The sequence below is a fragment of the Rousettus aegyptiacus genome, unplaced genomic scaffold (genome assembly GCF_014176215.1).
Source record: "Rousettus aegyptiacus isolate mRouAeg1 unplaced genomic scaffold, mRouAeg1.p scaffold_m13_p_1, whole genome shotgun sequence".
NCBI lineage: Eukaryota > Metazoa > Chordata > Mammalia > Chiroptera > Pteropodidae > Rousettus > Rousettus aegyptiacus.
This window is the reverse complement of record NW_023416284.1, coordinates 101,084,795-101,100,899: the sequence shown is the minus strand read 5'-3', so window position 1 is coordinate 101,100,899 and position 16,105 is coordinate 101,084,795. Positions and strand designations below refer to the sequence as shown.

The 16,105-nt window shown below is 33.8% G+C and overlaps 1 protein-coding gene across 8 annotated transcripts in view; it reads left to right on the top strand.

The window, feature by feature from the left end:
* The window catches only part of SUPT3H (SPT3 homolog, SAGA and STAGA complex component), a 416,859-nt gene that overhangs the window by 319,443 nt on the left and 81,311 nt on the right, over window positions 1–16,105 (top strand). For all 8 annotated transcript variants that reach the window (XR_004953706.1, XM_016131181.2, XM_016131180.2 and 5 more), the window contains 4 exons: window positions 1,166–1,278; window positions 2,044–2,151; window positions 5,544–5,711; window positions 13,376–13,486. Coding sequence is in view for 7 of the 8 variants with exons in the window: in XM_016131181.2 (XP_015986667.1) it covers window positions 1,166–1,278; window positions 2,044–2,151; window positions 5,544–5,711; window positions 13,376–13,486 (500 nt within the window). In the remaining variant the exon portion in view is untranslated. The remainder of the gene's footprint in view (window positions 1–1,165; window positions 1,279–2,043; window positions 2,152–5,543; window positions 5,712–13,375; window positions 13,487–16,105) is intronic.

Sequence of the window (16,105 nt, the reverse complement as noted above, 5' to 3'; positions counted from 1 at the left end):
AAAACTCTTCTGTATGTGGAATCCATGAAGACTGTATCCATAAGGATCAAAACATCATGCCTTGAGTTACTGTTAAGTGTTTTATAGACCTGCGGGACCAGATTAATCAAAAGAATTATCAGTAGGGTTTTTAAAAGATGATTATGTTATAGACTTGATAAAATCTTCACGATCAATCTTTTCCCTCCAGGTTGCTAGTTAAATTAGTAATATCTAATGAAGTCTCTATATCAAGTTAGATTCTGCTTAGCACTGTGGCAGTTTAGAGCTATTTAACAGAGGGTTCTGTATGTGCTTGGTACTGTTAGGTATGCAGAGAGATGTGACACATGGTATTTACCGATAGAGAACTTACTATATGGTTTGGGAAATTACAAGCAAACTCGAAAGGATATCTGATGATATAAGTGTTCAGTAAATGATTAGAATGGAGTATATCTTTGGCCCCTGTGGGTAGGATTCTTGTGAATGAAGAGTGATGGGAAGGCATTCCATGGAGGGAAAGGAACAGGGGCTAACACAGAGAAGATTATACTCAAGGCCACGTGACATTTTAATAGAGAATAATGTAAAGGCAGGTTTGAATGATTCTGGATGGTTTTGAAAGTCAGGCTTAAGAATTTGGACATCCTTAGTAATCAGGAAAATGTAACCGCAGGCTTGGATCAGGCCAGACAGCAGTTTATTCTATTTGATTCTAAATTTATGACTTTTAACCTGTACGAGACTCATTTTGAGAGGTATTAAAAATACAGTTTCTGTATGCTCCTTTTCTTGTAACAGGTTCTTTCTAGGAGGATTTTTTCCCCACAGGAATAAATAAAAGTTACATCAAGCAAGTAACTCTTCTTACTCTTGTGATGACATAAGCTGTGGCCAATGATAATTTATAACTGATTCTGACACAGCAGGAGAAGTGCTAAACATTACGTAGTTTAGTATACTATGTTATATAGCATAAATACAAAATGAAGGACCCAAATGCCTAAGGAATTTCTTGAGGCTAGACTAGACACTAATACAACTTCAAAAACTTTCTATTTCGTGTGTATTATCTTTTATATGCAGTTTTCAAGAGACATATTTTTCATTCTGTGATAGTAATTTGCAGTATTAAAACACTTCAAAAATTAAATGTTCTGTACTTGTTTTTTTTAATGGCTAGCCAAAAAAGCCTCCAAATTTCGAGACTGGTTGGACTGCAGCAGTATGGAGATAAAACCCAATGTTGTCGCTATGGAAATTTTAGCATATTTAGCATACGAAACTGTGGCACAGGTAAGAATTTTAATGTCATATCAAGCCATACATGGCTGCTTTCTCCTTTTTTCTATCTATGATCAATTCTTCTACTTGCTGCTCTGCCAGGAATAAGAATAGCCACGCGTTTTCTCCTATGACCATCTTATCATTTTCTGAAACTTAGTTCAGTTACATTTCTTTGCATCTTCAGCTCTGGTGGGTATAGGGCAAAAATGACTGTTTCTTGCAACTTTATCATTACCAAAAATGAAATCCATATTTTTTCTCAACATTGAATTCTAAGTACACATGGCCTGTTTAGAGATTACTTTTGAGCTTTGAAAAATACTTTTTTAGATAAGTACAATCTACCAAGTGCTTGCAAAAATCTGAGTCTAAAATCAGTGTCCTCTGGCAGTTTCTCAGAGCATGGTCCTTAGACTACAAGCATCATCATATCCTTGGTTCTAGTTTTAAATATAAATTCCTAGACTGCATCCCAGAGCAGACATATTGATTTACAATCTCGGGACTTGGAGCCTAGAAATCTGTATTTTAAAATGCTTCTTTAGTGATTATGAAATAAAGTTTCCCTAGAAGGTCAGAATATATCATTTCTATCCATTGGTAGGTTCATTTTCCTGTCAATGAAAGCATATGCTCATGTCCACAATACAGATTTTTAGGCAGACAGTATTATCAATCACATTTAGAATGTATTGCTTTTAGTTTTGCCACTTCAGTAACATGCATGGTCGTCTCCAGCTATGTGACTTTATTTTCATTGCTCTGATCTTCTAGTTAGTGGATCTGGCTCTTCTTGTGAGGCAGGACATGGTAGCCAAGGCGGGAGACCCCTTCAGCCATGCCATTTCAGCAACTTTCATTCAGTATCACAACTCTGCTGAGGTAAGTATCAAAAAATCTGACAGACACATCTGTGGATTTTTTTTATATTTGTATTTCTATTTGTAGTTCTTTGGGAAAGATTATGTAGGAATTTATGGACTTCAGTCAAAGAATCTTAATACATTCAACATTCAAACAAATATTAATTGAACACTTACTGTGTGCCTGCCCTAATGATCCATTTAATATGATGATTTTTTTTCACCTTTCCCCTGCCTTATTTAGCTTTCCTAGCCCTTCAGGGAAAGAAGGGTAGTGGCAGAGCACTTTATTTCCATGGGAGATGAGCAGCTGGTTTTGGTAATTAAATAACATTGAGTAAAGTTATTTATTTCTTTGTAACTTAAAGATAAGAGGATTATTATTATTCATGTAATAATAATTCTCAACTTTTATTGATAATTTTACATTCTAGTTATTGATCCATCTCTAGACATGATTTAAAGAAGCATGGCTCCATTTATCCTTTATGTTTAAATTGGCTCTGTCATGTGAAGATCACATCTCTTCTGATCCAGTTTATGTTATTGAGATCCCAACCTATGAGGACTATAAAATCTTCTTGCTGACTCTAAGGCTTTGTATAATTTTGGTATTAAAAAAATATATTCTCTATAAGTGGCATGTGCCTAAAAACCATAATGAAATATTATCTATTGAATGAATTTGCTAATATTTGACCTTTTTTACAAACATAAGCAGTTTTATAGAATTCAGTCTAATAACCACAGAGAAGGCAGCATGGAGGTTAGGTTAACATCTGCATGTGTAATTGTGGAATGAGCTTTAGATCAAGTTGGGTGAAATGTGTAACTCGAAAGTAGGTAATCCCCTTTGAGAATCTGATGAAAACTATGAACCGTTTTCCCATAAATACATTTGCAAATTTTGCATACAATTTCAGGGTGTTCAGAGCCTTCTGAAACCAGTCTGTGGATCCAAGGGATCTGTGAACCCTGTGGACCTCAAGTTTAAGTATCTCTGCTCTAGGATACTTTGTAAATCTATAAAGATACATGCCTATCTAGCATGTTATTACAAGCCAAAAGTTTGACATCTTTTTATGCTCCTTAAAGAATCAGCTTGGAATCCATGTAGGAATTAAAATGTTTATGCCTATTAAAATCCATTTTTTCCTTATCAGTCAGCATACTTTAAAAGTCCCTAAAGCTTACGGAGTTGATTAAACACTATTTGTTTTCTTTATGTTACAAACCCAAATTATGATGTCAAAGAACACCCTTTAAAATGTCTTCAGTACATGTTCACTTTATGAATATGTGCATAGTATGCTTTTCATTAACATCAGACAAATTTGTTGTAACATTTCTAATTGAAGAAATTTACAGTGAACATAACAAGCCTAGTTTTCCCTTAACATTCAAGGGGTTGCTGCATGGCTAGGAAAACTCTTCATTTCCCTCCCTTTCTTGGTTCTCCAGGGTGGCCAAGCTGCCCTGGGCAACTGCTCAGCAACCACAGCCGCTGTTCCCAGCTACCCAGCAGTTAAGAAAAATGGCCTATGTGTGCTGAATTTCCTGGGCTCTCTGGGAGGTGGGAGCATGAGTGTCGGAAAGCATCCTGACTTAAATGTGTTAGTACAAGCCTCAAGCTTTTTCCTGGCCTGCCAGACACCCCTCCTCCTAAGTGACTGGTAGTCAGAATGAACGTTCAGGAGGACTGGAAGTCTTCTTGCTCGTTATTGCTTCACATAACACAAAGAGAATGGCCACCCTAAGTAAAGTAGGAGCTTTACTCAACATTACAAATCAGCAATCAACATCGCGGGCCTTCTTCAAGGACTTTACTAAGATGGCTACAGAGATGACTCTGGAGACTGATATGATGTCTTTTGAGGGAGGTAGAACATTCAGTAAAACAAACAAGGAAATAATGAGCACGCAAACAAACAGTTTCAGATAGCATATACTAATTTCCAAATCAGTGGCATAGACCATGTGCACAGGTGAAAAAGAAATTCCTAATTACAATTAACTTCAGAGAGGAAGCTGGGTGTTGAAGGAAAGACAGGACTTTGATGAGATGATAAAAGTGGAGAGAATACTCTAGGCCTCAGAGGCAGCATAAGTATAATTGTACAAGGAAAAAAACTCTTGATTAAAATATTCAAGCAATGGATTCATTGAGGAGGGGTAGTAGGAATTTAGATGAGAAAATTAAGGCCTTAGATGCGTAGTTATTAAGGAAGAGTTGACGGTTTCTTGGTTAAAGGGTGATAAGTTCAAAAGGGTGGTTTGAGACCCAGTTGGAGGTGCTATGCACAGTGGCTTGGAATCAGAACCTCCAGGCATAGAGTTAATACAAATACATTTCTTTTTAATGATTGCAACTTCTTGAGCACTAATTAAGCTTGGGTTTCTCATATTAGATTAGCAAATTTAATATTAATTCAGGATAATTTTCTACATTTTTTTCTAATATATGGTTTATGCATAAGAAGCGATGATCTTTAGGAGCTGTCTTGGTTTTCCTTAGAACAACTCATGCCAGTTTAGCTTTATCTTTCCTGTTCAATAATGTTTCCAGGCAAGCAGATCAAAGAAATACTCTTGAAACCAATATCTGAATTTCACAAAACATTTTACAAAGTTTAGAGTAACTTTTTAAATATATTAGAACTGTAGGCCAGTAGATGGTATGGTTAATATGGCTGATATAATGAGGTAGATTAATAATAACATATGTGAAAAAGACAGAAATTTTTGTTTGCCTGTAAATTTCTTCGGAGCCAATATTATGATTTTACTGACAAGGCAGCTTTGTTCTACTTCAGTGTTTAGGTGCCATCTTATGGGATGGATATTGACACGGTGGAGAATGTCTAAAGGGGAGTGCTCAGGGGGTGAAGGAAAACCAGGAAACATGTGTTTGAAGGAACCCGCAGTGTTTGACCTATAGAAGAGAAAAGGCTGTGAAATATAACAGTCTTCAAATATTTGAAGTGCTTCTACATGGAAGACAGAACAGACTTACAGTCATAGCCAAAGGATCCAGATAGATAGGCGGGATTTTATGAAGGAAGGAACTAAGATGTGGGAGGAGCTAGAGGTATCGACAGTGACCACAAGGTATTGCATCTGAAGACAGCTGGTCAAATGTAGAAATGTCTGTCTCCAACAAAATCTGCAGAAATTTGGAAGCTGTATCTGAGGAATCCTTATTTTATCTAAATGATTAGACAGATTAAAAATTAACATATTTAAGCCCTTAGAGGGAAGGTGGGGGCATCATTTCTGAGGACTGGATAATAATAAATTGTGTGTTTATATTTGTAAGCCTCAAATAGTATTAAATCCATGAGATATTAAACAAAATTGAATGTTAGTAGAAGTCCTGGTCACTTGATTTCAAAGCCACATTTCTTTGGGCAGTGGTCTTGCATGAAGTCTTACCCAGACTCTCCTGAGAATACACCTCCTCCTACACCAACAGCTCCGCCATCTGGATCACAGCACTCAGGGAAAACCACAACAGGATCCCTAGGGAATGGGAGTGCTGGACAAGACTCAGCTAAAACCAAACAAAGGAAAAGAAAAAAGGTTAGTGATTTTTTTTGTTTTCTTTACTTTTATCCTTTTTTTTTTTTCAGATGAAGAAGATCTGGTTGAGTTTTCTTCAGAAATAGGGAAAATGTGCTGTTTTTCTCATAATTCAAATTTTTAGAAGTAGCCAGTTTATACTTAACCATACTTAATGACTTCTACTCAAACTTTGACAGCTTTCTTTTGGACGAAGCAAGATATTGATTTATTTTTTACATTTTATTTTAAAATTTTTCAAACATACAAAAAAAGTTACAAGACTTCTAGAATAAACATCACATATCTGCCATCTAGATTCTACAGTTAAAATTTTACTATATTTACTATATTAACTATATATTTACATTTACTATAGCTATACATCATATTGTTCCTTTATCCATTCATCATTTTGTCTTTTTGATATAATGCAAAGAAAACTGAAGACATCAGTATGCTTCGTACCTACATGTTTCATTATGTATAATTTATTTATGGTTCTTTTTTTAAGGTAAAGTTTATGATACAGCGAACCACTAAGTTCTTAGGTATACCATTTAATGAATTTGGACAAATATGTAAACCTGTTGTTTTCTAAACCCCTCTCAAGATATAAAACATTACCATCAGTTCAGCAAGTTTCTTCATGCCTCCTCCCAGTCAGCTCCTGCCATCATTCTCAGAAAAGCAGCAACTATACTGATTTATTTCATCATAGATTAGTTTTTTCTGTTCTAGAATTTGAAATAAAGAGAATATAGTATGCATACTCTTTTGTGTGAAATTTTTTTCACTCAGTATGTTTTTTTTGAAATTTGTATTTTTCAGTAGGAGTGTAATGTATTTCTCTTTATTGCCGAGAATGTTCCCTTTTATGAATATTATCATTTTCATTCTCATTTTGATGGGCATGTAGTTTATTTCCAGTTTTTGAGGTATTATGAATAAACCTCTTATGAGCATGATTGTACATGTCTTTATGAAAAAAAGTTTTTGTTTCTCTTAGGTAAATAGCTAGGAATTAAATTACTAGGTCGTAGAGTAGGGTATGTGTTTGATATTTAAAGAAACTGCAAGACACTCTTTCCAAAATGATTCTATCATTTTTTTACTTTCACCAGCAATACTTAAACATACTCAATGACTTCTATTCAAACTTTAACAGCTTTCTTCTGGATAAAGCAAGATAAGAGTTCACTGGTCAACATTTGGTATTATTGTTTTTAATTTTAACCATTCTAATGGATATTTAATGGTAACTTATTATAGTTTCAATTTGCATTTTCCCTGGTGACTAATGATGTTGAGCATTTTTTCATGTGCTGATTGGCCATTCATATATCTTCTTCTGGGAACAGTCTCTTTAAATCTTTTACAAAATATTTTTGAGGAAGGATTGTCTTTTATTACCAATTTATAGGAGTTCTCCATGTGTCCTGTATAACAATCCTGTTTCAAGTGTATGTTTTTCACATACTTTCTCTCAGTTTGTGGCTTACCTATTTATTGTCTTAATGGTATATTTTGCTGAGCAAAAGATTCGAACTAATGATGAAGTCTAATTTATCTGGTTTTTTCTTTTATGTTTATTGCTTTCCGTGTTTTGTATAAAACCTTTGACTGCTCTCAACTCATGATAATGTTCTCCTGTGTCCCCCCCCTCCCCCGGGGAGGGCTTTATAGCTTTAGCTTTTATATTTATTTTTTTCGGTATCATCTTTCTTGATTACTGTAGTTTTATAGTAGGTCTTAAAGTCTACAAGTCCTCAAACATTATTTTTCAGGTTTAATATGAATATACCTTTGCATGTCTGTGTAAATTTAGAATCATCTTGTTAGTTTTTATCAGAGAGGAGAAGGGAGGGGCGGAAGGGAAAAAAGGAAAGCCTCACAAGGAAGAAGGCAAGAAGGGAGAAAAAGGAAAACCTTGTGGGATTTTGAAAGGAATCAGGTTGAATGTTTACATCAATTTGGGGATATGATGTCTTAACAATACCAAGTCTTATAATCCATGAACATGACACATCTCTTCACTTATTTATATTTATGAAACCTTTCTTTTTATCACTGACAGTGCTATTCATCTTGAACTCTAGTTTATCTGTTCTTCATTCCCTTTTGATAATAAGAATTTCCTTCTGTTATCATTTTCCTTTTTTGTTGTAAATTTTATTAAGCGTTTGTTATAGTGTAGTTTTGCTGGGGATGGTTTCACTTAGTTTTTATATTTCTGAAAATACCTTTACTTCTCCTTCATTCCTGTAAGATATTTTCACTGGTTATAGAATTCTGGATTGGTAGTTTTATTTTCATTACTTCAGTGATATCATTCCACTGTTTTCTGGCATTAATTATGTTTAATCATATGTCAGTAGATTTTGTGTTATTGCTTCTATGTATGTACCCTATTATTTTTCTCTGGATGCTTTCAGGATTGTATCTTTACATTCGGTTTGCAACAATTTCACCATAATATACATATACATGGTTTTCTTTGTATTTATCCTGTTTAGGGTTCACTGAGCTTCCTGAATATTGGTTTATGTCATTAACCAATTCGTGGGAATTTTCTGCAGTTATTTCTTCAGATATTTTTTATGCCTCATCCTCTCCATCCTCCACTGCTGAGACTCCAAGTACATATTCATTGGTTACTTTGACATTGTTCCACAAGTACCTGAGGCTCTGTTTAATTTCTCTTTTAATCTTTTCTCTGTGTTCTTCAGGTTAGATAAATTCTATTGATCTTTCTATATGGTCCAGACTCATTTCTCTGTCAGCTTCAGTTTATTGTCATATCCATAGCAAGTAGTGAAATCATGCCACGATATAATTTCATAATCAATAGTAAGCAAATTTAAATTTCAACCTCATAACTGGTTTCCCCTTTCATTTACAAAATGACAGCACTCACTGCTTACTTATTGAGTGAAAATCTGAACTATAAGGAACTTATGTTTTATAAAGTAGTTTTAAAGAATTTCAGCTCTAGCGCTCTTCAACTCAGTCAGTAACAAACTATGGTAACAAAATGTTACCTAAAAAATTTCTTCAGTGGACTTGCTTTACAAAGTGTGTAAGAAGAAGTTGTAATTAACCTGGTAATTATGCATACATAAAATAATTCTTTATAAGTTTGGAAGCTCTCAATATTTTTTTCTCTTAAATATTAAACATTTCTCTCCTAATCTTATTGAAAGCTATTAGAGTTATTTTACAGCCAAGGTTTCTTGGATAAAGTATTAGCCCAGTCCATGCCTAAATTTTCTAAATTCACAATTGGTGGCATCAGAATGAATGATGTCCTACTTCAAAGCTATTCATTATTTCTGTATCTACTCATCCACAGCTTTCTACATTTATACAGTTTTGCCATGTTTTGATTTTTACCCAATGGAAACTTCAGCTATGGTGATAACATGGTATAACTCATTCTACATAAAATAATAAAGCCTCTATTATATACCTGCTTTTTTTATTAGAAAACAAAAGATTGAATGTATAACCATATTCTGATATTGTCATTATAATCTTGAGCATATCGCTTACCTTCACTCATTTATAAGATGGGACTGGAGTTGGCAGAGTTTAGAATAGATGATATCTTGTGTTCCTTCCAGATTTAATAATGTATGAATCCTTGAATCTAGCGATTCTCTCTAGTCTTTTCCTTAAATATATTTTCTTGTTTTAATTTCTTTAGAGAGAAGCTTTTCCTAGTTATACAGAACTACAGTTTTAACAAATAACATCTGAATTAAACTTTAAAATGGGATAGCTAACTATATTATATACTGTAACCTTTGGCCAAAGAATGGCCCCCCTTCATCTGAAAAGAAATCCTCTATAAGCACGAAGCTCTGGGAGAGAGATATATAAAGCAATGAGGAAAAAGAAGACACTTGCCTGGCCAGTCATAAATTAACCTTTGTGGTCAGTGAGTGTTGAAGTGTTAGGAATAGTAGTACTAACCTATCATTTGCTTTTATATTTCAAGTGTAACAAAAGACCTAGTCCACCATTACAGATGTAGAAAGAATAAGAGTCAATTAGCTGAGATTCCAAGTCCTTCTTAAACATTGGATTATCGTAGAAGGGGAAGACTGAACAAGGATAGGGCACTTTTACCTTTTCAGCATCTTTTAAGGTGGAAAGAAAAGAGTCAGGACAGATAAAAACACTTGTAATAGATCCATGGGAGAACAAAAGTTTCAGTATAACCTCTTGTACCACAGTTGAGAGTTCAAACTGCAAGAAATTTTATTCAGTGCAAGCCAGCAAGGACAAGTAGAGGGACAATACTCAAATCTAGGAAATATGTGGGACTATAGCTTCTAAAACTTAGCATCAATTTCTGGAAGAGACATAAATGAAAATAAAATGGAGGAATACAAGAATGACTATGAATGCAGCCAAGAGGAAGAGGACTTGACATATGAAGGCGAACTTTACCAATCAGCTTGTACTTTTACTTAAGAAAGTAGAGTATAGTTTTCACAGAGATTTTAGCAAACATTCTATAGACAATAGGACTCAGTATTTTGTCAGATATGTGGGTTTCCTTTTTGAAAATGTAAAGAATGTTCTAAAACGTGGGTACAATCAGAACGGGAAGGATGAATCGATACATATATCTAAGACACTTCATATGTGTTTATAGCAAATACAAGATTTTTAATATTAGATGACAAACAAATTTAATACTAATTCTTCTGAAATAATTTTGAAGAATATTGTGAAAATGCTAGATTACTGCTAAACTTGGGATGAATTTTGAATTTGAACAGATTATTAGTACCTCTGTAAGGGACTGGATGTTGACAAAAATGTGGAGATATTTGTTGAGATTGAAACAATACTGGGAATATAACACTTTGGATTTAAAGGTTCCCTTCCAAAGAACTCAATGGGCAAATCAAGAAAGTACAAGTGCACATGGGAACTTCATACTAACGTTTGCAGTTGCTTAATTATAGCAGATAAAACCTGAAATTGGCGAAATGGAAAATTTAATATCATTTTTCACAAAATTGAATGTTTTTACTTTTATATAAGTTAACTTCATCTTTTTTGGGTACAGATAACGTGATTCAACCATGCTGCCTTACTTGTCTTCATATCGTACCAATAACCGTCATAGGTAGTTTCTAACTTATGCCTCCTACTTCAGTGTTCTCAAATTCTGTTTGATTGCCATGCCAGACGTTCTGAGAGATTTTGACCAAAATGTTCTTTATCAAAACCCAATTTATTTGGGAAAGTAAAGGAAGAGTAGATCGACACTGGCCATGGAGAAAAGAAGTGGAAACTAAATTCGACTTGCAGGAGCAAGGCGACGCCGTCGGGGAATGCACAGGAAGGGCCTCCCACCTCACGTAGTGTGATGTGTGGACCTTCTTGATGTCTCTCTTTTCATTTCCATTTGAGTTTCCACTGGAAAACTTACCTAGATCCCAAATATAGCTGAATATTTGCATTCATTTCTACAAATGGAAAGAACACTTCAACTTCACAAGCATTTGTTATACATAGCATGTTAATGAGTCTGTAGTAGTCTCTATCAGTCTATATTCACATTCTGAAGCCTAATGGACTCACAGAAGTGTCTTCACACATATCAGGTACCTGATAATTGCATTTATTCTAATACATTCCAACTGAAGCAAAACATTTGGAATAAGAATCAAGAAAGCACTCAATAAAAACCTTGTGCACTTTCGTATCAGTGCCAAGGTGGAGTTAAAATAACTTCATCTGTGTTATTGTGGGCATAGCAGGTGTTTTAGTTAGGGTATTGTTGGAATGAAATTGAGAAAGATATCCTAGAATAAATTCCTATTTGGCTTATTTCAAATCTTGTTAAAATATTAAAAATAATCAAAATCTGTTTTCTTTCATATTTTAAATCTTATTTCGGGTTCACCTACGATAATTAACAAATGCTCTTGGTTGGTAGGAGTTTTTATATTATTTTACCAGTGTGTAACAGAAAAAAGCATGCACAAGGTATAAAACGTATATTTTAAAAGTATAGAAAGATACAATGAAAAATATCCCCTCTAACGCCTGTCTTCCATCCACCTGTCCAAGACAATAAGCACTATTACTAATTTTTGGTGTATCCTTGCAGAAATATCACATGCTTAAATGACTGTATCATATTTAGCCCTTTATTTGTTTTGTTTAACAAGTGGTAACGTAGTGCCACCCAGTTGGACACCTTGCATTTTTTTCACACAATACATCTTAGAGATAGGATAAGTATGGAGCTCAGTGGGAGTACGTGTGGAACTCTCTCATTCTTTTTTGGTGGTTGCTGTGGTTTCTGTTTCACTGAATGGATGTATCATGATTTATTTCAGTGTTCCCTTATTGATGAAAATTTAGTTTAACAATCCAAATAATGCTGCAGTGAAAATCCTTATATGTATGTTACTTTGTACCTTGTAATATCATCTGTAGGATAAATTCTTACATACAAAATTACTGGGTCAAAAATGGTTGTGCTTTTTCATTTTGATAAGATTTTGCCAAATTGCTTTCATAGAGGCTGTATTAATTGTACCCCTACAAAGAATTATGAGGATAATAATTGTAGTAATTATCAGAAAAAAATCATCTTCATTATGTGACTATGAATGATGTCTAGACTACGGTTATAGTTAGTTACCCAAGCTACCATTTTTTTTCTCTCGATTCTTTTAATGTTGATGATCTGGTATCTGGTATCCACTGTACTGTAAAGCAATTATAATTATTACTCCAATTTTACAGATGAGGAGACTGAAGTTCAGATATATTACATAACTTGACAGAGCCAGTAATGATATGGTCCCAGGTAGTCGGGAAGCTAGATCCTGCAACTGACCCACAAGATTACAATGCCCTTATTGCACATTTTAATTTTTTAAAAGCATGTTACATACATTTTTTTTGCAATGTTTAGATCATGCAGAAGAGATGAAACCATTATTCCATCTCAGTTTACAATGGCCCAAAGTTTTCTTTATCCCAGACATGTATTTCTTGAGTTGATATCCACTCTCTCATTGCAAATAATCTTTCTTTTTCTTGTGTCTTTTTTATACTTTAAAACCTGCCTTTTACAGATAAGGCAGATTAAAATAGAAAGTTTTTATTTTATTTTATTTTATCTTATCTTATTTTATTTTACTTTATTTTATTTTTGTCTTGAGGATACCCAGAAAAAGAGCACCAAGTTGAAATGCTCTTTTATGACAGTCACCAGTATAAATAAATATATAGCAATTTTACATCTCTTATTATTTTGGAAATACGTCCAACAAGCTCCCAAGAAACATTTATAATAATAAATGTTTTAAAAAAAATTTTTAAATAGCTTCCTGTGGTTCTTTCAACAAGCCCCCTGACACTTTTCATCTGCACGCAAGTATTCTCCTGTACCTTGACGTATGTGCAGCCTAGGTGAAATATTGTGAGCATAAGAATTGCATTTGGTAGGTCTGTTAGGAGAAGGTCATGTAAAAGTCATCTTTGATTTGTTAATTGAATTTTTTTTAGATGTAGTATATGGCAGCAGTGATGTGCATCCTAAGGGGAAAAACCATCCATTTTATAAAAGTTTATTTTCATATTTTATACACTGTAGTTCTGTTGTGTGTTTTTCATTTAGTAACAATTTATGTGTTTTTCTGTCGCAGAGCACTGCGGCCTGTGGTGTCGAGGCTCACAGCGATGCCATCCAGCCCTGCCACATCAGAGAGGCCATTCGACGCTACGGCCACAAGATTGGCCCCCTTTCCCCATTCACAGTACGTAATAACAGAGTTATAAAAAGTTATATTTATAATCTGAAAGAATTTTGATTTTCAAGTGGTCAAATGAAGAAGCACTGGAATTGTTGAAAGCAATTTGTGGTGACTATAATTTTGTTGTATAAAAGTGGCATAATTCTCTTGGGAAATAAAAGTTAGTCATTTTTGTCTCTTTTTGGAAGGACAGTTTTTTCTACAAAATATTATTTTCTTTCAATTACAAATTATGCTTTTGTGTTAGAGCTTATATTTTCTATTTTTCAAAGCTTAAGTTTATAAAACTTTTTTGTCAAATTATATGTATCCAAATATTGCTAGAAGCGCTTTATATTTTAAAATTGGTTAGATTGGCAATACCACTTCTATCAGATGTCCTACTCCTAAACATACTTTGAGTTGGAAGAAGAAGAAATGATTTCTTTACTGGCTTTGAAGTAGGCTGAAATGCAGACAGTCTTTCACATCTTCAAATGGTTTTAAAACTTATAATCAGGGTTTGTTGTTGTTTTTTTTAAGTGGAGAATTAAAGACTATATTTCAACAGCCTAAAGAAAGTGTGTAAGTATGTGTGTGTATGTGTATGTGTGTTTTAATTAAATGCTCATCTTGTAGCCCTTTTAAAAAAAAATCTTTATTCATGTTAATAGAACTTTCTCCAAATGCATCTCTATTTATAATGAATTGTTTTGCTTTTCAGAAAGTGAGGTTTGACTTATGACTAAGGAACAGTAGAATTTTCAATTTGTTTCTTTATATTTACTTCTGCTTTAACGTACAAAAGCAAAATATACATCTATAACATTACATATACATACATAAGTATAACATAGTATTTTTTTTCCCTAAGAGTGGATTTTATTGTTATCTGTTGATAAAAGTCATGATTTCTTCTAAATTAAATCACTCCCTTTTTCTCTTTATTTTAGTTAAAGAGAATGCTTTCTTTCCATTCTTTGCTTTTATTAGTTATTGTTGACCATATAGGTTCTCGGTGTGACAGCAAGAATGTGTCAGAACATTTTTATATGTCTCCAGAAGCATTTCGTAATGACGATGATTATTTTTACTTACTTAATATTTGTCATATATTTTGAGAACATGATTTTAAGACTTTAAGACTAAAGAAGTATATCCTTTCTTATGAGTGTGTTTAGATTATTACAATCGAAAAGAATGTTTTTAGATTATTACAAATAAAATCAAGTATCTACCTAAGTGAAACTGTTTTAAGCAATAAGCCAAAAGGAAGATGAGATTTAGAAAAAAATACGAGATGTTTAGAAGAATTTAAAAACCAACTCTGATTGAAAGAACCAACTTATAACAAAGGATTAAAAATATTAAATTCATAGATAACAGCCAAATAGTGTTTAATAAATTGAGGCAGTGGAGTCGAGAGAGAATAAAAAGAAGGCAGTCTTGATAATAATCTAGAAGTAATTAAAGGGTATCAAGGGGAAACAGGATTTTTGAGAATAACCATAAAATGGTAACTAAAAATAATGGATAAAATTACATAAAGGAAAGTGTAACACAAGGGGAAAATCTCCTACTCATAAAGTCTGTGATATTTCCTCAAAAGGAAGTGGTGGCAGTAGTGGCTGCTTTATTCTTCAAGTTTCTTATTTTTAAATAAATTGGATGGACCACTTGAGAACCATCTTGGTTGATGCCGTGTGTGTGTGTGTGTGTGTGTGTGTGTGTGTGTGTGTGTTCATTCCCCCATGTTTAACATGGTAATCCATAATTCATGTATTGTTGCTTTTATAATCTAAGATTGTAGTACATGGTTGGAAAATGGTCTTGAAATTAAGTTCAGATATAGTTTATGCTCATTTTTTATCTAATAAATATATAACCTATATGCTTTTTAAAACTAGTGATGCAGTTTTAAAAGCCTTAAATAGATCTGGAAAATAGAACAGATAAGCCATGACCTAGAAGGTTCACTTAGCCACTACCAGAACAGATGGGCAGAATCAATAGCAAATGGTAAAGAATTCTACCACAGAGAGGCTTGCCAGTTTTTATCACTCCTCATATAGGATCCTCCTTGAAAGGTCTGCTCCATCACCTAGAGCGATAAGTATTTGCCCAGCCTACAGGACTGAATATGCCTATTACATATATCATGAGTAATAAGACAGGGAGACATCATTTCATGGTATATGTAATATGTACATTTTCCTTTTAAAGTTAAAAATTCTCTTTAAAAATTTTCATGTCTTCAGCTGCTAAAAGGAGGTGTTCCTGATGTTGGGGGATGCTGATGTTCATTTCCCTGATGCCTATTCCCTGAGATGACACTTCAGGTGGCACTAGGGACATTTTGCTACCTAGGCTTTGAGCTGCAGCTCTTAAGAGGAAAGGAGGCACGTGAACATAGACCGAGACCTGCATTTTCATATAGAAAGGTTAAACTAACTTACCTCCAATGTAAAATTTCCCTAGTAAACCAAAATGCCCATGAGCACCTCATTTTTATTTATGAAACATAGAGATCTTGTCTTTGCAACATGTCATTCTGGATCTAGAGTGCTCGTCTGGTGTATATTTATAAATAGGATATCTAATTTAGAGTATCTATAACTTGATTCATATGAAGCCAATTCCCAA